The sequence below is a fragment of the Pygocentrus nattereri genome, chromosome 4, assembly GCF_015220715.1.
Source record: "Pygocentrus nattereri isolate fPygNat1 chromosome 4, fPygNat1.pri, whole genome shotgun sequence".
Lineage (NCBI taxonomy): Eukaryota > Metazoa > Chordata > Actinopteri > Characiformes > Serrasalmidae > Pygocentrus > Pygocentrus nattereri.
The window spans coordinates 43,094,360-43,116,392 of record NC_051214.1 but is presented as its reverse complement, the minus strand read 5'-3'; the positions used below and the strand labels follow the sequence as shown (position 1 = coordinate 43,116,392).

At 41.0% G+C, this 22,033-nt stretch overlaps 2 protein-coding genes across 2 annotated transcripts; both read right to left on the bottom strand.

The window, feature by feature from the left end:
• Positions 1 to 1,780: 1,780 nt before the first annotated feature.
• smpdl3a (sphingomyelin phosphodiesterase acid like 3A) lies at positions 1,781 to 16,231 on the bottom strand. The gene is made up of 8 exons (XM_017683893.2): positions 16,039 to 16,231; positions 14,431 to 14,644; positions 11,846 to 11,990; positions 10,141 to 10,237; positions 9,756 to 9,919; positions 9,309 to 9,489; positions 4,974 to 5,098; positions 1,781 to 3,723 (listed from the first exon to the last, which is right to left on the bottom strand). The coding sequence occupies exons 1-8, from the start codon at positions 16,145 to 16,147 to the stop codon at positions 3,391 to 3,393; spliced, it is 1,368 nt and encodes a 455-aa protein (XP_017539382.1). The 5' UTR covers positions 16,148 to 16,231; the 3' UTR covers positions 1,781 to 3,390.
• A 3,117-nt stretch (positions 16,232 to 19,348) lies between these two features.
• LOC108412035 (fatty acid-binding protein, brain-like) lies at positions 19,349 to 22,033 on the bottom strand. The gene is made up of 4 exons (XM_037538192.1): positions 21,898 to 22,033; positions 20,698 to 20,867; positions 19,785 to 19,886; positions 19,349 to 19,683 (listed from the first exon to the last, which is right to left on the bottom strand). Exons 1-4 carry the CDS (start codon positions 21,965 to 21,967, stop codon positions 19,627 to 19,629), a joined length of 399 nt encoding a protein of 132 aa, XP_037394089.1. The 5' UTR covers positions 21,968 to 22,033; the 3' UTR covers positions 19,349 to 19,626.

Here is a 22,033-nt window from a genome sequence, read left to right as displayed (position 1 = left end):
GCCTCCCCGCAATCTCCCACTGCCAATACAGCACTGCATCGCTCCCCCATGCTGGACCTTGCGGGTGGTGGGCCCACAAGGCCGTCTATGTTTTCATTTAGATTATATTTTTTAGCTTATAGTAGTACATTAGCACACACTGAGACATAATTACAGCCAAGATGGTAAAATGGTTTGATTTTTGCTGAAAGGACAAAACATTTCTGTTGCTGACCCTTGTACCTGAACCTATAGCTCAGCGGCTGGGCTAGCAGTCAGTACTGGATGACACCACATGGATTCCCAAGGTTTGTATGATGTATTTAATGCATGCTGGGTATCAAACCAATGAGGCTGAGGGATACAATACTGCACTACAGAATTCTGACAAACAGCTTTAGGCTGAAATGCACCTGTAGGAGTTTGTTTTGTATAATTCAGCCCAGACATTGGATGAGGCACAATACAAGACAAACAGGATGGAGGTCATTTACATATATCAAGCAGCATCTTAAACACTCTGTTTAAAGGTAAAATATAGGTTGCAAAATGTTCATGTAAATTAAAAACAAGATTTTTCTTACTTCAAAAACATTAAAATGGTCCTTGGCAGAGTAAAATGAGACACAAGGCAAATGTAGAATAAGGGCCCTTAGACAGAAACAGACACAAGATGGGCAGCCAGGCTGAGCATATGCACCTGCATTAAGTAGCTAATTGACCGTTGAGTAATATATAATGATTACATGTGAGAAATACAAACATCACATCCATCGAGGTGCTTGGGGTCAAAAAGCAGATGGCAACACATATATTCTGAGACTAATTCCCAGCAAAAACATTCCACTGCTTTATTCTGTATATAAAGTATCACAGCAGATGGTATAAGATTGCATCAGCAGCCTGAAAGCTCTGAAAGCTCAAAGGACCAAACATACACTATAGGCTAAAAGTTTTGAATGATTTAAATGATTAACTGTGACTGCATTACTTTGTATACTTAATGTGTTTAATCATGTTTGTCTTATTTGCTCAAAAAGGAACCTAAAGAGAGATGGTTTCCATTCAACAGGTGACACATTTTGTCATCGCTATATGAGTGGACAAAATATGACGAGTATTTTGACGAGAACTGAAGCTTTCCACTTTGCCTTTACACTTATCTGTAGTTCTGCTGTGAGCACTATCCAGCAGAATCAGTGGTGTGTTGCACTTGTAAATCAGACTTGATGTGTTTCAGTGGCAAGGCAGCAGCTGGACAGAACATTAGTGAGTGAGCCATAGATGGAACTTGCCATTTAAAAGCTGTATTTGAATGAGAGGACTACAGTCATGAATTCAATCAAAGTAGCATGCTGTGCTCCAGCAGCTGGGCTTTAGTCTTGAAATATGGCCAGCTTGAAGGGCCAATCTAGGAAAATGTATTGGCACCATTAACAAAAATGACATTCATCAGTAACTTTGACTAGATAGAAACACAGATTTTGTAATAAACATTAAATAATGCGTTTAACTCAATCTGTGCAGTAATATTATATTCAGTAACTGATCGCTTCATCCTGACTCTCTTTCAGTGGGCAGCTCCAGTGAGATCTACCTGATTCCTCCATTCAGAAGCTCCTGAAACATCACCATCATAGTCAGGTGTCACATTAGGAGGGCAGAAAGAGTTAAAACTGTTAAAACTGGACGAAATACAAATGGCAGAGAATTAACTACAGAAATGCTGAGCAAAATGTTAGAGATATTTAATTAAAAAGCTTGGAGGAATTTCTTTAACTAGGAAGAAAAACACAATACATCAGTTGTCAACAATTTTATTTATTGTGCAAAGAAGGCACAGTCCACAATAGTGGAGAGACATCTGGCCTTGATGAATCAAAATGGCATTTTCAAATGATTTCATGCCTAAATTACAGTGAACAATAATTCAGCAGCAAGTAGATTTGATTAAACAGTGGTAGTCACAAAAAAAACCAGCTTAAAAGGACATAAAACTGTAAATTGTACAACCATTACAATCTATTCCTTTCATGTAAACTGATCTGGGGCCTGCCTCATAATACTTAGCCAGCTCACTTTAAACTTAGTTTGATTTAACCTCTGACTTTCTGACTCACAACAGTGGATCACAGACCACATCACCATGCAGGTAAAAGCAGGTTATACGAGGGTTGTGCAGCACCACAATGATAGCACCACTGTAAGCCCTTATGTTTTTTCCCCCAATTTACATAAAGCAATAACAATAACCAGCACATCTTCTGAATATCTGCACACTAGGTACACTAACTCACTGCTACAAGCCTGAAAGCTAAAAGCAAGGTACGGTCGCATAGCTGAGCGGTTGCTAAGCAGTGACTGTCTGTCTGTCAAAAACATTACATTTTCATGTGCATATGATTAATCACAGCCTGAGTGTCTAAACCTGAATAGAGCTGTTAATAAAGGCTGCTGTAAAGCTTGTTAACCGAGGGTGTAGAAGCTAAAGCTTTAAGAACACTGTGCTTAATGAGACAGACCCCTGATCATCTGATAAATCATCATAATCAATCACAAGAAAAAGAAACAGATAAACGTAATGCTACCAAAGGCTGTATCAAAAAAGTCTTGTAGCTACAGAAAAGCAGGGGTGTGTGCTCTAAGCAACGACATACTCTGGTAAATTGATTTGAGTAATCAGTTGGGCATTTAGTTTTTTGGTATAGCACTGAGAGTAACACAGTTGCCCTCTATGCAGCAGACTCATTTGGATGTGATTCCCTATACCAATAATTACACTATATTGCCCTACACTCCTGTTCAAAATAAAAAACAGGCAAAACCCAAAATACAATGGTTTATAATGTTAGTTTTGGCCTGGTCAGAGTCCAGATTTAAAGCCTATAGAGAATATTTGGTCTCAGATTAAACACAAACTAGCTTGGCAATGGAAGCCATCAATGCTGTGGAACAATATTGCTTCTTCTATCTCTAAAAGCCTGTATGCAAGTTTATCCATAAGACTTTAACATTTGAAGAAATCAAAGTGAGCCTATTTTATTTTAAGTTGCTTTTAAGTTATATTTAATTCTTTGATTCTAGATAATTTATTGCCTATTTAATTAATGTTAGGATTATTAAAAGATTACTGTTCTAACTTGTTGGCTTGGCCCATTTCGGTTATTTTTTTCCACTGGAGAGTACATCTGTAGCATAAACGTCCCACTAGATTAGTGTTTGTCAAATGCATATATGTAAATGTAAATTGTTGAGTCTAGAAACAAAAATTATTAAAACACTGCATATTAACACAATCAAAAAGTTGTTTTCCTAGCTGATTGACTCCCTTTAAGAAAAGCTAAACTTCCTTGCCTTTGTGATCAGGTACAAAATCCTATATACATACAAAAATGAAATAGAGTGTGCTTTTCAGTTTTTGGCTCTAAAGTGGTATCCACCTGTGCTTCCTTTTTTGATACACCAGGAATACGACTCACGATCCAAAAAGTGCACAGAACAGACCTGCACCATCTTGCAGTCATCTTCACAGGTGATAGTTTCATTGTAACTTACCATGAAGTAAGTGAAATACTTCTGAAAGGCTTTGCTTTGTGGCATCTCGAATGTCAGGGCAAGTTCATGCAGGCTTTGTGGCTGAATGTCTTTGATACCAAAGGCTTCAGTCATGATGTATTCAAGACTCCAGATGGGCATTTCTTTCTTGTTTGCTTCAGTGAGATTCAAGTAGTACTGCCAGAGATCCTGTAGAGGAGAAGAGGAACTGTTGTGCAAAAGAGTGAAAGACAAGAGGAGCCCTTTTCTGTGGAAGAGCTCTGGTTAAAACGGACCATGTAATTAAAACTGACACTTCCATTAATCATTCTACAACAGGCCACAGCTGAAGGGAGCCAATCAGCATGCTCGTTCACTCCCTGAAACTGAAGGAATCTTTCTTGGCAGAATGCATAGTGTTTCTACAATTAACTTCTTTATTTGCATGTTTGTTTTTTGTTTGGTTAGAGTAGCCTAAACCCATCCTCAAGTAAAATCACTATTAACTCAGTTAAATAATGACTGAATAACAAATAAAATGGTGCAGTTAAAAACATGCAAATTTTGTTCGCCCAGCGAGCAGGTCAGCATATGAGAGTTGAGGTGTCTTAGTCAATCACTGACTGACTGACTGACGGACTGATGTCCATTGCTGAAATACAAATACACAAGCATAATCTGAGACAAGCAGCAGGAGGTGCTACACTCAATTAAACATCGCCCTCATACACATCCTTTGCTACCAACATAAGGATAACAAATAATGCAGAAATGCATTTACTGAAACACATCATGGGTCTTATTTAGCCATTTTAACAGTTTCAGTGAAACACTCAATCATCAAGCACTAGTACAAGACCAAAAAGTGCACCAGAATGTAAAACAGGCAGATAATTTGATGTCTGGAGTGATATTTTTTTAGAATTACCACTGTTGCCAATGTAACATTAGCTGCCGGGGCGCTATAATACTAGGATTATTAGCATTCACACTACAACTTAGAGAATGAATTGTTTGTCTTTATACAATTTAGAGAAACTCTAGCTAAATCTGTCCTCATGAACATTTGGTGTAACAATGAGGAGTGTGAGAGACTTCAAAGCAGTCCAACTGCTGAACCCACAAAGCAGAATAAAATTAAACCCAAAAAAGGAATCAGGAACTCAGTGTAAATGGCTGAAGTGGAACTGAAGAGAAATTTTCTTTTAAAATATGCTTGAGTAAATGTACTCTCATTCTTAAGTTTTATGTAAATACCTGTGATTCTGTAAACCAATCTAATTACATTTCACTTCTGTTAGACCTTCAAAACACTTGTTGCTTTCAGAAAGGATCCCACATGCTGCTTTTTAAAGAAGTGAGTGCAAATTTTAACAGAAATTTTTTTATTCAAATAAAAATTCAAATAAGCTCTTTCCTCTGGTGGAACATCGATGTGCATGCCGATGAGTAGCACTTACCTGTAAGCTATAGTCTTGAGGGTTGTACAGGTACATGCGGACAGCAGGGTTATTTGAATACGGCTCCAGAGGACTTTTGATTGGTGTCACAGCCGGAGCGACAAAGATGGAGTTAACAGGCATTCCTTTAAAAGAATGATGACATATGATCCACACTATTAAGTAACATTAAGTACAAGAGTGCACATTTAACTAGAAGAGAACAAGATGTTGTAGCTGTCTATCAAACTATCAAAATAGCAGCTGCTCTTTATATTGTGTGAAGTTTTCATGATGAACGGAATACTTGGAATAAAATCTCACAGATTAATTTACAATTAAAATGAAGAGTGTGTTTTCCCTAACTCCAGCAAAGTCACTGTTCTGACAGCAACAATGCATTAAAGCAATATTTTTTGTGATAAATCAAATTTATACATTTATACATGTTTTATTAGTTTTGCACTGGAGCTGTGAGGCTCATGCAGCTAACAGGTAATGGAAGCCACATTTATGGTAAAGGTAAAAATGCATAAATTTTATTTTTTACCAAATACACAAAGCATGGAGACACACAGCAGGTGAAGAAGTCATGTTTTCAGAAAGGCAGATGATAGTTGCTTATGTGTCACTGTAAATTTAACCATGTCTGCAACCATCCATCCCTCTCCATGGATCACCACCTTATCGTGGTGGAGAGGTTTGTGTGCTTGAAGGACCCTAGGAGCTATGTTGTCTGGAGCAAAAGCTCCTGGTAGGGTCTCCCATGGCAAACTGGTCCTAGGTGACAGGCCAGACAAAGTGTGATCCATAACCACCCCTATGAGGACAACAAAGCAGGACTCGTGTACCCTGCCCGGATCAGGGTTACCGGGGCCCCACCCTGGAGCCAGGCCTGGGGGAGGGGCTCGCCAGCGAGCGTCTGGTGGCCGGGCATTCACTCATGGTGCCCGGCCGGGCCCAGCCCGAAGGAGCTACATGAGTCCCCCCTCCCATCGACCCACCACCGATGGGAGGGGCAGTAGTAGGGGTGCGGTGCATTGTGGATCGGGCAGTGTCCGAAGGCGTGGGCCTTGGCGTTCTGATCCTCGGTTGCTGAAACTGGCTTTTGGAACTTGGAACGTTACCTCACTGGCGGGGAAGGAGCCTGAGTTGGTGCGCGAGGTCGAGAGATCCCGGCTAGATATAGTCAGGCTCACCTCAACACACAGCTTGGGCTCTGGGTCCAATCTCCTTGAGAGGGGCTGGACTTTTTTCTTTTCTGGAGTTGCCCATGGTGAGAGGCGGCGGGCAGGTGTGGGCTTTCTCATAGCCCCTCGACTCGGCGCCTGTATGTTGGGGTTTTCCCCGGTGGACGAGAGGGTAGCTTCCCTACGCCTTCGGGTTGGGGAACGGGTCCTGACTGTTGTCTGTGCTTATGCACCGAACAGCAGTTCAGAATACCCAGCCTTCATAGAGTCCTTGGAAGGGGTGCTTGAAAGTGCTCCTCCTGGAGACTCGATTGTCCTACTGGGGGACTTCAACGCTCACGTGGGCAATGACAGTAAGACCTGGAGGGGTGTGATTGGGAGGAATGGCCTCTCTGATCTGAACCCGAGTGGTGTTCAGTTTTTGGACTTCTGTGCAAACCACAGTTTGTCCATAACGAACACCATGTTTGAACACAAGGATGTCCATAAGTGCACATGGCACCAGGACACCCTAGGCCGCAGTTCAATGATTGACTTTGTAGTCGTGTCAGCGGACTTGCGGCCATGTGTACTGGACACTCGGGTAAAGAGAGGAGCTGAGCTGTCAACTGATCACCACCTGGTGGTGAGTTGGATCAGGTGGTGGGGGAAGATGCCAGTCAGACCAGGCAAACCCAAACGTATAGTGAGGGTTTGCTGGGAACGTCTGGCAGAAGAACCTGTCAGATTGATCTTCAACTCACACCTCCGTCAGAACTTTGACCAGATATCGGGGGAGGTGGGGGACATTAACTCAGAATGGGCCATGTTCCGCTCCTCCATTGTTGAAGCGGCTGACTGTAGCTGTGGTCGCAAGGTAGTTGGTGCCTGTCGGGGCGGTAATCCTCGAACCCGGTGGTGGACACCCCAGGTGAGAGATGCCGTCAAGCTGAAGAAGGAGTCCGACCGGACATGGTTGGCCTGTAGGACACCAGAGGCAGCTGGCAGGTATCGACAGGCCAAGCGATCTGCGGCTTCAGTCGTTGCCAAGGCAAAAACCCGGGTGTGGGAAGAGTTCGGTGAGGCCTTGGAAAGTGACTTTAAGTCGGCTCCGAAAAGATTCTGGCAAACCGTCAGGCGACTCAGAAGGGGAAAGCAGTGTGCCACTAGCACTGTATATAGTGGAGATGGTGTGCTGCTGACTTCGACTGAAGATGTCATTGGGCGGTGGAAGGAATACTTTGAGGACCTTCTCAATCCCACCAACACTTTCTCCAGTGAGGAGGCAGAGTCTGGGGACACGGGAATAGGCTTGTCCATTACTGAGGCCGAAGTCGCTAAGGTAGTTAAAAAGCTCCTTGGCGGCAGGGCTGCAGGGGTGGATGAGATCCGTCCCGAGTTCCTCAAGGCTCTGGATGTTGTGGGGCTGTCTTGGCTGACACGCCTTTTCAACATTGCGTGGACATCGGGGGCAGTGCCACTTGATTGGCAGACTGGGGTGGTGGTGCCTCTTTTTAAAAAGGGGGACCGGAGGGTGTGTTCCAACTACAGGGGAATCACACTCCTCAGCCTCCCTGGTAAGGTCTATGCAAGGGTACTGGAGAAGAGAGTCCGGCTTATAGTCGAACCTCGGATCCAGGAGGAGCAGTGCGGGTTCCGCCCTGGTTGTGGAACACTGGACCAACTCTTTACCCTCTCCAGGATTCTCGAGGGTTCATGGGAGTTTGCCCAACCAGTCCACATGTGCTTTGTGGATTTGGAGAAGGCATTCGACTGTGTTCCCCGGGGTATTCTGTGGGAGGTGCTTCGGGAGTACGGGGTACATGGCTCTTTGCTACGAGCCATTCAGGCCCTGTACAAACAAAGCAGGAGCTTGGTTCGCATGGCCGGCAGTAAGTCAGACTTTTTCCCAGTGAGAGTTGGACTCCGTCAGGGCTGCCCTTTGTCACCGATTCTATTCATAATTTTTATGGATAGAATTTCTAGGCGCAGTCAGGGGATGGAGGGTGTCCGGTTTGGTGACCTCAGGGTCACATCGCTGCTGTTCGCAGATGATGTGGTCCTATTGGGGACATCAGGCCGTGAACTTCAGCTTTCACTGGATCGGTTTGCAGCCGAGTGTGAAGCGGCCGGGATGAGGATCAGTACCTCCAAATCCGAGGCCATGGTTCTCACGCGGGAAAGGGTGGAGAGCCCTCTCTGGGTCAGGGATGAGCTCTTGCCTCAAGTGGAGGAGTTTAAGTATCTCGGGGTCTTGTTCACGAGTGATGGTACAAGGGAGCGGGAGATTGACAGGCGGATTGGTGCTGGGTCAGCAGTGATGCGGGCTCTTTACCAGTCTGTTGTGGTAAAGAAAGAGCTGAGCCATAAGGCAAGGCTCTCGATTTACTGGTCGATCTATGTTCCCACCCTCACCTATGGTCATGAGCTTTGGGTAATGACCGAAAGAACGAGATCGCGAATACAAGCGGCTGAAATGAGTTTCCTCCGCAGGGTGGCTGGACTCTCCCTTAGAGATAGGGTGAGAAGTTCGGTCATCCGAGAGGGACTCGGAGTAGAGCCGCTGCTTCTTCACGTTGAGAGGAGCCAGGTGAGGTGGTTCGGGCATCTTGTTAGGATGCCTCCTGGACGCCTCCCTTGGGAGGTGTCACAGGCAAGTCCACCGGGGAGGAGACCCCGGGGAAGACCCAGGACACGCTGGCGTGACTATATCGCCCAGCTGGCCTGGGAGCGCCTCGGAATCCCTCCCAGGGAGCTAGTGGAAGTGGCTGGGGAAAGGGAGGTCTGGGCTTCATTGCTCAGGATGCTGCCCCCGCGACCCGAACCCCGGAGAAGCGGAAGATGATGGATGGATGGATGGATGGATGCAACCAAGAAAACAATTTAAAAATAGCCCTTACCACGAGGTGGACAATATGGAAAAAAACGTAATATTATGTTTTTTCTACAACAATGCTACATTTAAAAATGTTGTCGAGGACTATAAAAAAAAAAAAAAAAAAAAATAGTATGTGACCCAGGAGGATAAGCGGCTTAGAAAATGTGTGCTTGTGTTTGCATGGTTACAACGCATCAGTCCAGAGGGTAAGAAGTAATCACTCTATGTTATTCTCACAGAGGTTATTCTAAGACATTTAACTGAACAGTCTATTTATTTGGAAATGTTTGGAAATGTCTGCAAATGTACCTTGGCGATCCAGCAGAACCATTATGCTGTCTCTGTGGGTGTGCCCATAGAAATGGCCCTGAATGATGTCACTGTAGCTACGGAATATGTCCACTAGCTTCTCGTTGTGGTGCTCCCACATGGCCGTGGTGTTTTTGGCATAGGGCAGGTAACCAATTGGGACATGAGCAATCACATAAACCTCGGAGGAGAACAACAAGGAGAGGATCAACGACCATGCATATTGATGGTTCAATGTTATTACATACATAAATACACTACAGAAGGTGAGTGTGTCAGAAGCTGCTTAGAAAAGGAACTGTTCCAGTTCTCAAATCCTCGCATAGTTTATTGCTTTAATTGACCTCCATATATGCCAAAACCTTATTTAAAACAAAATTAGATATCCTGAAATTACAAACAAGCTTGCAGGACCTCTCCATCAGCTCAGCAGCCCTCTTCACTTACTTTCTCCATGCTCTGTTTGGACAGCTCCAGTGTATCCTGCAGCCACTTGAACTGACCGGCTGGGTCAGTCATGTTCTCGGTCACCTTGTTGGGTGTGTAATAAAGGTTTGTGTTCAGGCTCACCAGCCGGAGACCGGGCTTTATCAGCTGAGAGTAAAAGCCTCCTTTATAAAAAAGTGACAGATAAAGACAATCAGCAAAAATGTATACCAATTCAAAAGCAGCGCAGCCTTATTTAATACAACTATTTAGCCTCATTATTACACACTAACAAACACACCATGAAAACAAATGTAATGAACAAAAGAATGCAATAGCCTGTTCATTCTAACTGTATGCAGAGCAAAGAGGTGGAACAACACTGAAAATAGCCTTCAGTGCGTACCTTCTTGCAGTGTAGCGAGGGCTTCTGGGCTTAGCCATGGAGTCCAAAGTTTGGCTACAGCCTGATAAACTGTACTTGTCTTCACTGGAAGCTGATCCTGCAAGAGAAATAAAAGAGAAAAAGTACAATATAGACAATTTACTACACAATTCTGGAAATTCTGGAAAGAAAACTTACACAGAAGACTTTACATACATGAATGCTGCTTATAAAATGAATATATAAGCAGACGCAAATACAGCAATTCAGAGTGACAACTACAGTGACTCTGTGATATTGATGGTTATGCCTTTCTTCCTGTAGGGTCTGTTGAGCAGTTTGAGAATGGTCATTTCAAACAATCCTCTTAAATGGAAACTTATTAAAAAAAAATATTGCTATCTGTTATGAAGATTTGAGGGCAAGCTATTAGAAATGTTTTCTTCCATTAACTGGCTAATGCAGAGAGAAGGAAGAGGGAGCACTTCTGCTAGGAAGGTGAACACTGCTTTATTTATTAGCCGCTCTATCAGTGGCTACTCAAGTAGTTAGGATCTTTGTATTGCCATAGGAGGATTCCTAATGGTTGTGTGGCGTATAACATTAAATGGTGAAATCATATTTTTTGGAACAAAAACAAAGACATTTCAGGGTTTCTCAAATGGAATATGTAGTGACAAGAAGAGCATATGTGATCTGGCAAATAAAATGCAGGTTTGTTTACTTGGCCTCCTTTAAATGTAGTGCTGCTACTAAAACCTAGAAGTTTTAAAAGAAAAAAAAAATCACTGGAAGAATATGAATATTATGAAAATTATTATGAATATTTTCAAAAAGGTGCCATATAGAACCATTTACAGCACATTCCCCATCAATGTCAAGAACCTTTTCCTCGATGCAAAGAACATTTAAATCATTCAAATGGTTCTGTAAGTGTTCATGGTTTTGTATAGAAGCATGTAAGAACACTCACAGAAACATCTTTTTAAAGTGTGGAGCCATGTGTAATAGCAGCTGTGGCCTGCTGGCAAGTCCTTTCTATTTAAAAAGGGACTCTGACCTACAACTAGAATTTAATATGTTGTTGTGTTATGTGATATTCTTTAGCACAGCAATGCATTGACATCTTTGTATTCTCTTCATGTTTTCGTCCATCAGTGTTCACTACAACTTCCAGCATGCATGCATTTTGCACATAAATCAGACAACCATAGAGAACCCCCTCCGACCACCACCATAATAAAAAAAATCCACTGATATAGCAGATAGTAAATATAAATGTGATATCTGGCTTCCTAGCAGCATTGTTAGCCATTGCACATTCTGTATAAGCCAGCAAGTTTAATTATAAATAAACAAACAAACAAACAAATAAATAAATAAAGAGCCCATCCTCATGTACCCTTTCCAAAATGCTTGTAATTTATTTGAAAAAGTTCTCCCACCTTCAAGATACAGCATAAGAAAAGGGTTTTCAAGCCTTTAAACTGGTAAGTCTCACTCTAGAGACTACTGCAGCACCGCTGTAGGAGGTAAGCAGATGTTGTGATGATCACATTTTAGGTTTTGGCCAATTACCTTTCAGGATTAATGAGACCTTTCTTTTACATACTGTCATTGTTCTACAGCCAAAAATCATCAGATGTTGCAGGAACAGGTGATTATGGCTAAAAAAGTAGAAAATACAGAGTAAATACAGGATACAGTAAAAAAAAGGGTGAAAGACCTGTGGCCAGTAGTCGTGGTTGCCCAGTGCAGGATATACCGGCAGCTCAGGGAAGAACTGACGTAAGGTGTGAGTCATGTTGCTTATTACACTGATCACAGCTTCTGTGGACAACTCATTCACTGGAACATGAGGAGGACTGTCTCTGCAGAAAAGAGCACACACTTTACACAACTATTAACAACTGACATGCATACAGAGGGCCATTCAGTCAGTAATTACACTAAAAGTGCTAATCCTGCATCGAAGTACAGTAACAGGACTCCCCATGTAAAATACTTTAATTATGCCCACTGAGCAAAATGAATGCCAGTTTTGGGCTTATGCGATTAACCAGAGCTTAAAGGCAACATACCACAACTCCACTGGCACCGCAGAAAAAATACAGCTTAGCATTACAGCATCTGAAAAATGTGTAGTGTGTTCATTTGTAGCGAAAAAAGTGAAGTCTTTTCATAGCAACTGCCGCCAACTTGGACATGTTTACAGAACGCCGGCAAAAACCTCATTCAACCTAATGAGAAACTGTAGCGCACAACTCAATTCTTCTTCTTTCAGCTGCTCCCTTTAGGGGTCGCCACAGTGGATCATCTGCCTCCATCTTGCCCTAGCTACTGCCTCCTCTACTTTTACACCAACCATCTCCATGTCCACCTTCACTACATCCATAAACCTTCTCTGAGGTCTACCTCTTCTCCTTCTACCCGGCAGCTCCATCTCCAACATTCTTTGCCCAATATATCCACTATTCCTCCTCAACACATGTCCAAACCATCTCAACCTGGCCTATCTGGCTTTATCTCCAAACTGCTCCACCTTCACTGTCCCTCTGATCTGCTCATTTCTAATCTTGTCCATCCTTGTCACTCCCAACGAAAATCTCAGCATCTTCATCTCCGCCACCTCCAGCTCAGCCTCCTGTCTTTTAGACAGAGCCACAGTCTCCAAACCATACATCATAGCAGGACGCACTACTGTCTTGTAAACCTTCCCTTTCACTCTTGCTGCTATCCATCTGTCACACATCAGCCCTGACACCCGTCTCCACCCACTCCATCCTGCCCGCACCCTCTTCTTCACCTCTTTTCTACACTGTCCATTGCTCTGGATGGCTGACCCAAGATATTTGAAGTCATCCACCTTTACGACCTCTACTCCTTGCATCTTCACCTTTCCACCTGCCTCCCTCTCATTCACACACATGCATTCCGTCTTGTCTCTACTGACCTTCATTCCTCTCCTCTCCAGTGCAAACCTCCACCTCTCTAGATTCTCTTCCACCTGCTCTCTACTCTCACCACAGATTACAATGTCATCTGCAAACATCATGGTCCATGGAGCCTCCTGCCTGACCTCATCTGTCAACCTTTCCATCACCATTGCAAACAAGAAGGGGCTCAAAGCTGATCCTTGATGTAACCCTACCTTCACCATTATTCACCTGTAACCATTGTTTTATACGCACATGAGAGGTGACGCTGTTGAGATGAGGTAACATTAGCATGGCGGCAACTTTGTCGCTCAACTTGCCAACTCGCTAGTTTCAATTAGCTACAATATGATAGTTTAGCTCGGTAGCACAGTATTTTACACTTGGAACTCAATGTTATACAGCAGCTGTAACAAACATGCTACAATCTCTTATTTGACTGAACAGTATTTCTGCCAGTGTTCTCAAAATCTTGTCCAACTTAGCAACTAGCTGGATATCCAAGCAACTAGCTCCCTAAAGCCTGTCCAACCCAGCATCCCAGCTGCTAGTTGCTAGTAGGACTGAACAATGAAACATTTTTATATCTAAATCACTGTAGTGAGCACAAGTTTCAAATTGAGAGGTCACTGAAAGTTTATTTAAACTAGCAATGCAGAGTTTGTGAACTGGCAGTCTGGCAAACTACAATCAGTGTATAAGCCTCAAACCAGCAAAATGGGCAGGCTAGTCTTCACAGCATCAATAAACTAAGGCCTATAGGTTAATCCATAAAAACAACTGTATTTAAATTCCCATCACAATGTTGGTCAAAAAAAAACTATGCCACTATTTTTTTGGAAAAATTTTCAGCTCTAAAAGTGACGAAAATGATAATGGAGTCATGGACTGTACAGCTCTCATATAATTATGAAGGTATTTCGTAAATAATATCAGCATTTGATGACCTGCAGGGAACTCCATGTTATATAAACCAATAGGAATACTTGCACATTTATACTGGATATTACAGCAAAACTGAAACTTCACCAGTTAAACAAAAACAAAACAACATTAAAAATAAAGACAAAAACTGTGCTAAGGGCCTCATTACAATATTATAGAGACATGGAATTGGTGTGCTCAGCTTAGAAAGGATAGCTTTTTCTTAAATTGATAATATTTATAAATCTTGTTCATGTACATAAATCTTGTATAATCTTAACAGGAAAACCAAACAGATTTGTATGTATCAGACAGACCAGAAGGTTCCAAATGAAATTCCCCTTTGAAAGGTCGCTTTTACAATTGCCCTGCTTTGCTCACGGGTGTTATGGCTGACCTCTCACTATAATAAATCTCTATAATCGGCATCTTGGCTGTGAAAATCTCATACCCAGTCCAGATAATGAAGTCAGGCTGTTGGTCCACGTGCTTCATATGACTGAAAGCTGACTGAATAAGCTGGTACGGAGAGTCACACATGAAATCTCCAAAAAGTCCTGGGTCTGTCACGGGGACGCCCTTTGAGGAGAAGCACACTTTGGTGGGATCTTTATTGACATGATAGGTGGGGTCGAAGTGCAGGTCCGAGAGATGCCAGAATTTGCCTGTAAGCGGAAACAACATTCCAAAGCATGTATGATGTTTTCATCTTGTCATATGACAGGACTTTCTACAGTTTGGCATGCAGTCACAAGATATGAGACCTTATGAAAACTCAAATGACTTGACATTAGGATGTTAATAAAATTATTTAAAGTGGTTTTTAAGTTTTAAGAAAAACAGAGTGAGGCTTGTTCACAATGGCGGTGAGAGGAACCAGAGTTTAATGTCTCTAAAAGCTCCCTCATAGAAAATGACCACACAAGATATGAATACATTATTTGTTGCCTGAGATACTGTTTTATGATGGTTTTGAGATAAAGTTTCTTCAAGCCATTCACGGTGGAAAGATGCACGCAGGGTGTTACCGTATGAAACAGTGCACAAAGAATACCTGCTTTTACAGATTCACCCGGTCTTACCATCATCAACATTACATATCGTTGCTGTTGGAAGAAATCCTTGTATCGCCATTTTTGGCATTTTTGTTTTTTACATAATTTGAAAGTATCTGTTACTCTTTACATTGTTTGTAAATTTTATGATGAATGGCCTAAAAGAAATGACCCAAAATAACATGGGAAAAATTTGGGTTCCACTGACTTACATTGAAAGTGAAGTATGTTTTTTCCTTCTCCTGTAAAGTTACTATTTTGGAGATACAAGGTTTTCTTCCGACAGCAGTGATATAAAAACTCAGAATATGTCTGAATTCACGGGTAGTTTTGAGGAGTAAACAAAATGGTAATATTAGTGTTGTATACATCTGGCTCCTATCAACACCACTGTATAGAAAACTGAGCCAGTCAGTTCCTCCACATAAACCACCTTACATTAAACTGCTCTGAAAGACTTTGCTTACATCTCAAGGACTGATCAATCAGTGGAAATCCACTTTAAGACAGACCCCTATTCAAAGAAATTGAGTGCAAATAGAGCTGTCACTACTGATTACATAAGCAAGTAAGTAATTTATTATTTTGGCAATTGAACGAGTAATTAAATTATGACTTATTATGAATTATGACATGACTTAACTGAACTAAAATAGCTTTAATCGAGTTTATATGCCAGCACTCAAAGTACTGGACATACATATACATATATATATATATATATATATATATATATATATATATATATATATTCTACTTATACTTTGGAATGTACTGACAACATATAACAACATATTTCATGCTTATTCGGGCTGAAAGTTGAACTAAAGTGAAACCAAAACAACAAAAACAACAAATCTTGAACATGGTCAGGGTCAGGCACACGTTTTAAACCCACGGAACACAGAAGCAGCTGTTCAGCTTCATGTCCAGGTTCTGGGAATGAGAGCATTACTGCAGTGTTAATGGAGTCTGTGAGAATGCGAGACCAGCAGTGCACTTACTTCCTTCCTGCAGGTGTCTCTCTCTAATGGACTCTTTTATCGGTGCTGAACAGACGAGCTGGTAGAAAAGTGGTCCAGACAGGCAGAGCAGCAGCAGCAGCAGCTCCATGTTTAGCTCAGCTCAGCTCAGAGCTTCAGTTTCTGTGAAGAGCAAAAACCCAAACGGGAAGCTTGTACTGGTCACGTGACGGTGTTGTTGCCCAATTCCCACAGTCATGTGAGCAGACTGGATCCTGCACTGCGCGGGTCGAAGTCGCCGACAGGTTTCATTCATAGACCTGCGTACAGAATCTGCAGGTATAGGCTGAGCTGTTCCGTGTGGTCATTTATAGACCAGAACACAGAAACCATAGTTAGATGAAGGTACCTGGACCCTGCACGTTTAAGGAGGAACGGGGAATGCAGCCAACTTCAGCCTCGAGTCTGGAGTGAAAGGGCCGTCGGCATTTAAACACGAATATAAGGGAAAAGTAAATAATCGAACAGATAAATTAAAGTTAAACTTTGTCTGGGTTCAACCTCAGTAACTCAATGCTGACATAATAATACACTATATAGTAAAAAGAGCATAGATTCAGACACAGCCCAAAATAGTGCACTATATAGTGAAAAGGACATAGATTCAGACACAGCCCAAAATAGTGCACTATATAGGGAAAAGGGCATGGATTCAGACACAGCCCAAAATAGTGCACTATATAGTGAAAAGGGCATAGATTCAGACACTGCTCAAAATAGTGCACTATATAGTGAAAAGAGCATAGATTCAGACACAGCCCAAAATAGTGCACTATATAGTGAAAAGGGCATAGATTCAGACACAGCCCAAAATAGTGCACTATATAGTGAAAAGGGCATGGATTCAGACACAGTCCAAAATAGAACACTGTAGCAGTGATGGACAAAGTACACCAAATCATGCACTTGAGTTAAAGTAGAGATACCCAAGATAAAATATTACTCCAGTAAAAGTAGAAGTTCCTCCCTTTAGACCTCCACTTGTGTAAAAGTACTAAAGTATTTGCCTTGAAATGTACTTAAGTATTGGAAGTAAAAGTTCTAGAAGATTAATTATGGTTCTAATGTTCTGTTATCATTTTTATAACAAGACTCTTGCTTTATCAACTCATTTAAGGTGAAAATACTTGAGTGTGACTTTTGGTAAACCAGTCTTTTAATAGAATGCCATTAGTTAGTCACTGATGTCTATTAATATTATCATAAGCGCAAAACACTGAAGGTAAACACTTTCCATTAGGTTGAACCTGAATCTGGATCTGAAATAACTTTTTGTGAACAAGCAAAGTTTCAGTTTCGGATTTATTTGCAACTTTTTTGCAACTATTTACAAGTTTAAGTTTAATAAAAACGTGTTTTAAGCTCAGGATCACAAATGAGTTTTGCTTTAGTACATTGCATCTGTAGGTCTCTGCTCATAAACATAAACCAGCCCAAACATATTTACTATAAAATAAAGTGTTTATATAAATTCTGAAAAAGACACGTCAGTCACGACTGCATATGTGTCTATATTTCTATATTGTGGTCTTTTTACATAAAGTTAGGTTAGTTCCATCATTAATGTTGAATAGACACTTTGAAAGTTTTACATTACTTCACTGATGTTGAACCGTGTGCTTGTACTGGGTTGGTATGTCCAACAGGTCACAACAAGCTTAAAATTAAGTGCTGCTGTGCCCTGATTGGTGTTCTTGCTTTGTGCCTTTTTTGTTTTGATGTTACGTTTTTATACACATATAAACCAAAAGGAACGACAGATTTCTCATAATGTAGTGGAGTAAAAGTAAGATACTTGAGTTTGAAATGTAGTGGAGTGAAAGTAAACAGTCGCCCAAAATGGAAAAACTTCAGTAAAGTACAGATACATGAAAAAACTACTTAAGTACAGTAAAGAATTACATTTACTGAGTTGCTGTCCACCACTGCTATATAGTAAACAGGGCATAGATTCAGACAAACCCCAAAACAATGCACAATATTCTAAATAGGGCTTGGGTTTTGTCTAAAACTCTGCCCTGTTCACGTTATCGTGTGTTATATGGGGAGTGTTTGAAGCCGTCTTATTCACTACATAGTGCACTTTTTGGGCCGTGAAATTGTGCCCTGTTCACTATAACTGTAACATTGATCATATAGTTCATTCTTTTTAAGAAGGTTAATGCATCATGAACGTTATCACTCATGTCACTACCGTTAGCTGACTAGCATGTTGCTTATCCCATACAACCTGATTGGTTTATAAGGACTTTATGGTTAAGTAGCGCATCCCATACTGATTTGTTTTCTTGACATACATTTCCATGATTCCTGTGGGCAGAGTGCCTCATTCTCTCTCACTCCTAAGTGCTGTAGCACTGCTGACGCCTGAACTCATGACTGGGCATTAAGGTAAGTGTGCTACTCTGAGAACCAAATTAATTATTTTCTCCACAACATTCCCATAATTCTATATTTAAAAGATTACATTTTAGCTTTTGTTATAGCTAGCCATTTAGTGAATTTGGCCTCATCACTTAATCAAGTGTGTAGTATACCTGGGGGCTACCCTAATCAGGACTCTTTACATTCATAACACTGGCTTTTCCTGCAGCGTTCTACAATTTAGATGCAGGCTTGGTTTGGACTCCGACACAGGTGCATCATGCAAAATGGCCAAAAATGGCAGGATATGTTACACAAGTGTGTATATAATCACACAAAGCACTCATGATTTTGCCTGTTTGGCTTTGTGCTAAGGGGGGTTAGTTGCAGGTGGCAGCGACAGTGATTATAAACAACATCATGTTTTTGATTTTTTTATGGGAATTTAACCAAAATCATGTAAATTTCTTCATTCTCATGAATTTTTAAGCATTTTAACACCACGCAGAGGCTGAATCAAACCAAACTTGTCATGCATTTTCAGAGTGTGATTGTAAACATACATTTCAACTTTGTACTAATAATTTAAAAATCATATTAATATATAGCTAATTGTTATATATAATAATTAGCCCATGAGAAAATCTGCAGTGTATAATAGAGATTCAGGTTCATGTCCTCAAGTAAAATGAAGAAAAAGATATACTTAGTTTTAATGTTGGATACATTTGTAGCACCCAGTTAGCAGAAGTCTTAATGGTTCTTGAAGAGTTGCAAGCCCAAATACAAAATGCTGCACAGTATTCTGATATTCACTAATGTTCTCTTAGTTGGGATTTGTTCTTAGCAAAGAACAGAATCTACACACACTCAAGAGCACAAAGGTGTGAACAGTTTTGCAGTTTAAGAACAAGTCATGAGTCGGACATAGAATTTTTCTTAGGACTTTATGAAGGTCACATTTAAGAACAAACTTTGGATGATATTGATGAATGGAGCCCAACAATACTATAGTTTTAAAGCAGTTGCATCAGTGTCAACTGTATTACATTTAAAGACACCAGACCTTTTGGTTTATTTCTTATTGAGCCTAAGACAGCTTTGCAGTGATCTATCAGGAAAGAAAATAATAACACGTTGCAGATCACATTCAGATCATGCGTCATCACAATCAGATGAGGTGTAAAATCCTGCTTGTTTTAGATTTCAATCAGCCATCTTCTCGTAGGTGCGCACTGCCACAGTGTCTTTATAACTCATTGTCTGGAAAAACACAATGAAAAGTACATTATTATATACGTTTCAATACAACCTCTAAACTTACAAGCGAGTTCACAAGTCTGTGTGAGCTAGCTCATTCTCACCAAGATCATCTTGCCATCTTGGATCTTGCGGGTCTGGATGGTCGTTTTACCATCCCATTTCTGTGTTTGCACTAATTTGCCGTCGTCCAGGTTAATAACAGACTAGAAGAAAAAAAACTTTCAGTTAATCTCATGGGAGCCATATAGCACTCATTCCCCATTTAACCCATTAAACACTAGTGTTATTTTTCAGTTATTAAATCAAGTTTTGGTGGGGGGGGGGGGCATGGCTGAAACCCCTCCTTCTTTCAATCCAACGCCTTATAAATTCACATCATCATCTTCCGTTCCTGTGACGAAGTGTTTGCAATCCCCACCGCCACCCCATCTCCTCCGCTTTCCTCCATCCTGTATCAGTCCTACAACAGCTATGAGGGGGATCTGGCTTTCTAGCAACAGGCAGAAGCTGCCCAGAACTTCAGCCCAAGTTCTCAGAGTTCTCCCCCCTCCGTCAATCAGTTCTCTCTCATACTACCACCACACGTTGAAGGCATGGTCTGAACTCACAAACAGTAGAATGGGTGGGAGTGTGTATCGCAAACAACATTGATTTGCAGTAACACACAGATTGTGATTGTTCTACTTCTTTTTTAAAAGAAAAAAAGATTATGGAAAAGAGCCTCAACATAGATTTAAATATACATCCTTCCACCCAGAAAAGTAGCTCTGTCAGTTTTCAACAGTACCGACTAGTGTTGTTATTTAGTGACCAGCTTTGAGTATAATGATAAAAATATGGTACAAAACAATCTCAGATGTAACCAAAAGAATCAGGTATACAGTGCTGTGTAAATGTCTTCAGTAACAACTATAAGTTCAGCGACTACTATGAACATCTAATTAGGATTTAAGTCAACTATTTTCTTATTGACGTCTCTGCTAAGTGCTATGGAAATGAATTCTAGGTTCTTACTCTGTATTTTTGGCCGGCAAAATGCTCGTCAAACTCCTCGCCCAGTACGAATGACTTTTCAGAGCTGAAGACGCTGGTCTTCAGTTTCATCACTAACTTCTCTCCATCTTGGTAAATGGACAACACTGGTGTAACTATATTCCCGATTTGTACTACTTCTTCTGCCAAACCTGTGGAAAAAAACAGTAAATGAGTTAATTCTTTAAGTTAAATAATAATAATGACAACTAGAAAGGGAAAGTTTGTGAACAAACTTTAAGTTGGCTTGAAAAAGCCAGTTAAGTTTGTTAAAACATTAAAAAGGTTGAAAACAGTTTATAGTTGATAGATAAAATGTTGCCAAAATGTTGTTAAGCAAAAGCTGCAGTATCTGTGATGGGTGGTAATTTGTTGCTAGTTGTTACTGTGAATAAAGTTCCACCTTAAATTTTGTTCCATTTTAAATTCTGTGCCATCTTAAATTTAGTGCTATGTTAACTACAGTTCCACCTTAAATTCTGTGCCCCCTTAAAAGAAGTTTCAACTTAAGTTCTGTGCCTCCTTTGTTTTGTTGCTATATTAAATAAGTTCCAGCTTAAACACCATGCCACCTTAAATTTAGTGATATGTTAATAGCAGTTCCACCTTATATTTAATGCTATGTTCATTGAAGTTCTACCTTAATTTCTGTTCCAAGTTGAATTTAGTAACATATTGATAGCAATTCCACCTTAAACTTACTGCTGTATTTATTGAAGTTCCACCTTAAATTTATTGTTATGCTAGTTGTGGTCCACCTTAAAATTCAGTGCTACGTAAGTGCAATTCCACCTTAAAAGCAGTTCCACATTCACAAAATCATTACATGTGCTGGTCCTGCTAAGAGTTTGGCTGGGAGCAGGTGAGACATTGAGCTCCATGCGTGAGTTTGTGTGTGTTGTGTGAGAGAGGGACCCATTGTGACATCATGTCTGGCATGCTGCCAACAGTCTGCCCATTCATTCCCTATGGAAAAAAATCGACTTTGAACAATAATATTCCGGAAACTGCACGTCAGATCGCTTAGAAAAGCACAAGCATTCCCGCGGGTATAGGCCCCACGTCCTGCAAAGTTTCGTGGCTCTAGCTCGAAAATTATAGGAGGAGTAGCATTTAGTTTCTTGAGTATAGAATAATAATAATAAGGTTACGAACAGCAGTAAGTTAAAATAATTATCTTACCTATTGCTCTCATGTATTCTTCAAAGTTTTCACTGCTGACCAGTTTCCAATTTCCAAAGAAGGCCTCCATTTTACAGATATAGTTTTGAGTCTGTTTCTGTCCTGTTTGACACAAAAGTTTTACTGCTCTTTCAGG

Coding starts and splice junctions, on each gene's coding strand:
- smpdl3a (XM_017683893.2), bottom strand. CDS start 16,147: ATGGAGCTGCTGCTGCTGCTGCTCTGCCTGTCTGGACCACTTTTCTAC. Junction 9,490..9,755: donor CCAAACAGAGCATGGAGAAA/GTAAGTGAAGAG, acceptor TTCTCCTCCGAG/GTTTATGTGATTGCTCATGT. Junction 5,099..9,308: donor GGTTCTGCTGGATCGCCAAG/GTACATTTGCAG, acceptor ATTCTTTTAAAG/GAATGCCTGTTAACTCCATC.
- LOC108412035 (XM_037538192.1), bottom strand. CDS start 21,967: ATGGAGGCCTTCTTTGGAAATTGGAAACTGGTCAGCAGTGAAAACTTT. Junction 20,868..21,897: donor AGAATACATGAGAGCAATAG/GTAAGATAATTA, acceptor TTTTTTCCACAG/GTTTGGCAGAAGAAGTAGTA. Junction 19,887..20,697: donor TTGCCGGCCAAAAATACAGA/GTAAGAACCTAG, acceptor TTTTTCTTCTAG/TCTGTTATTAACCTGGACGA.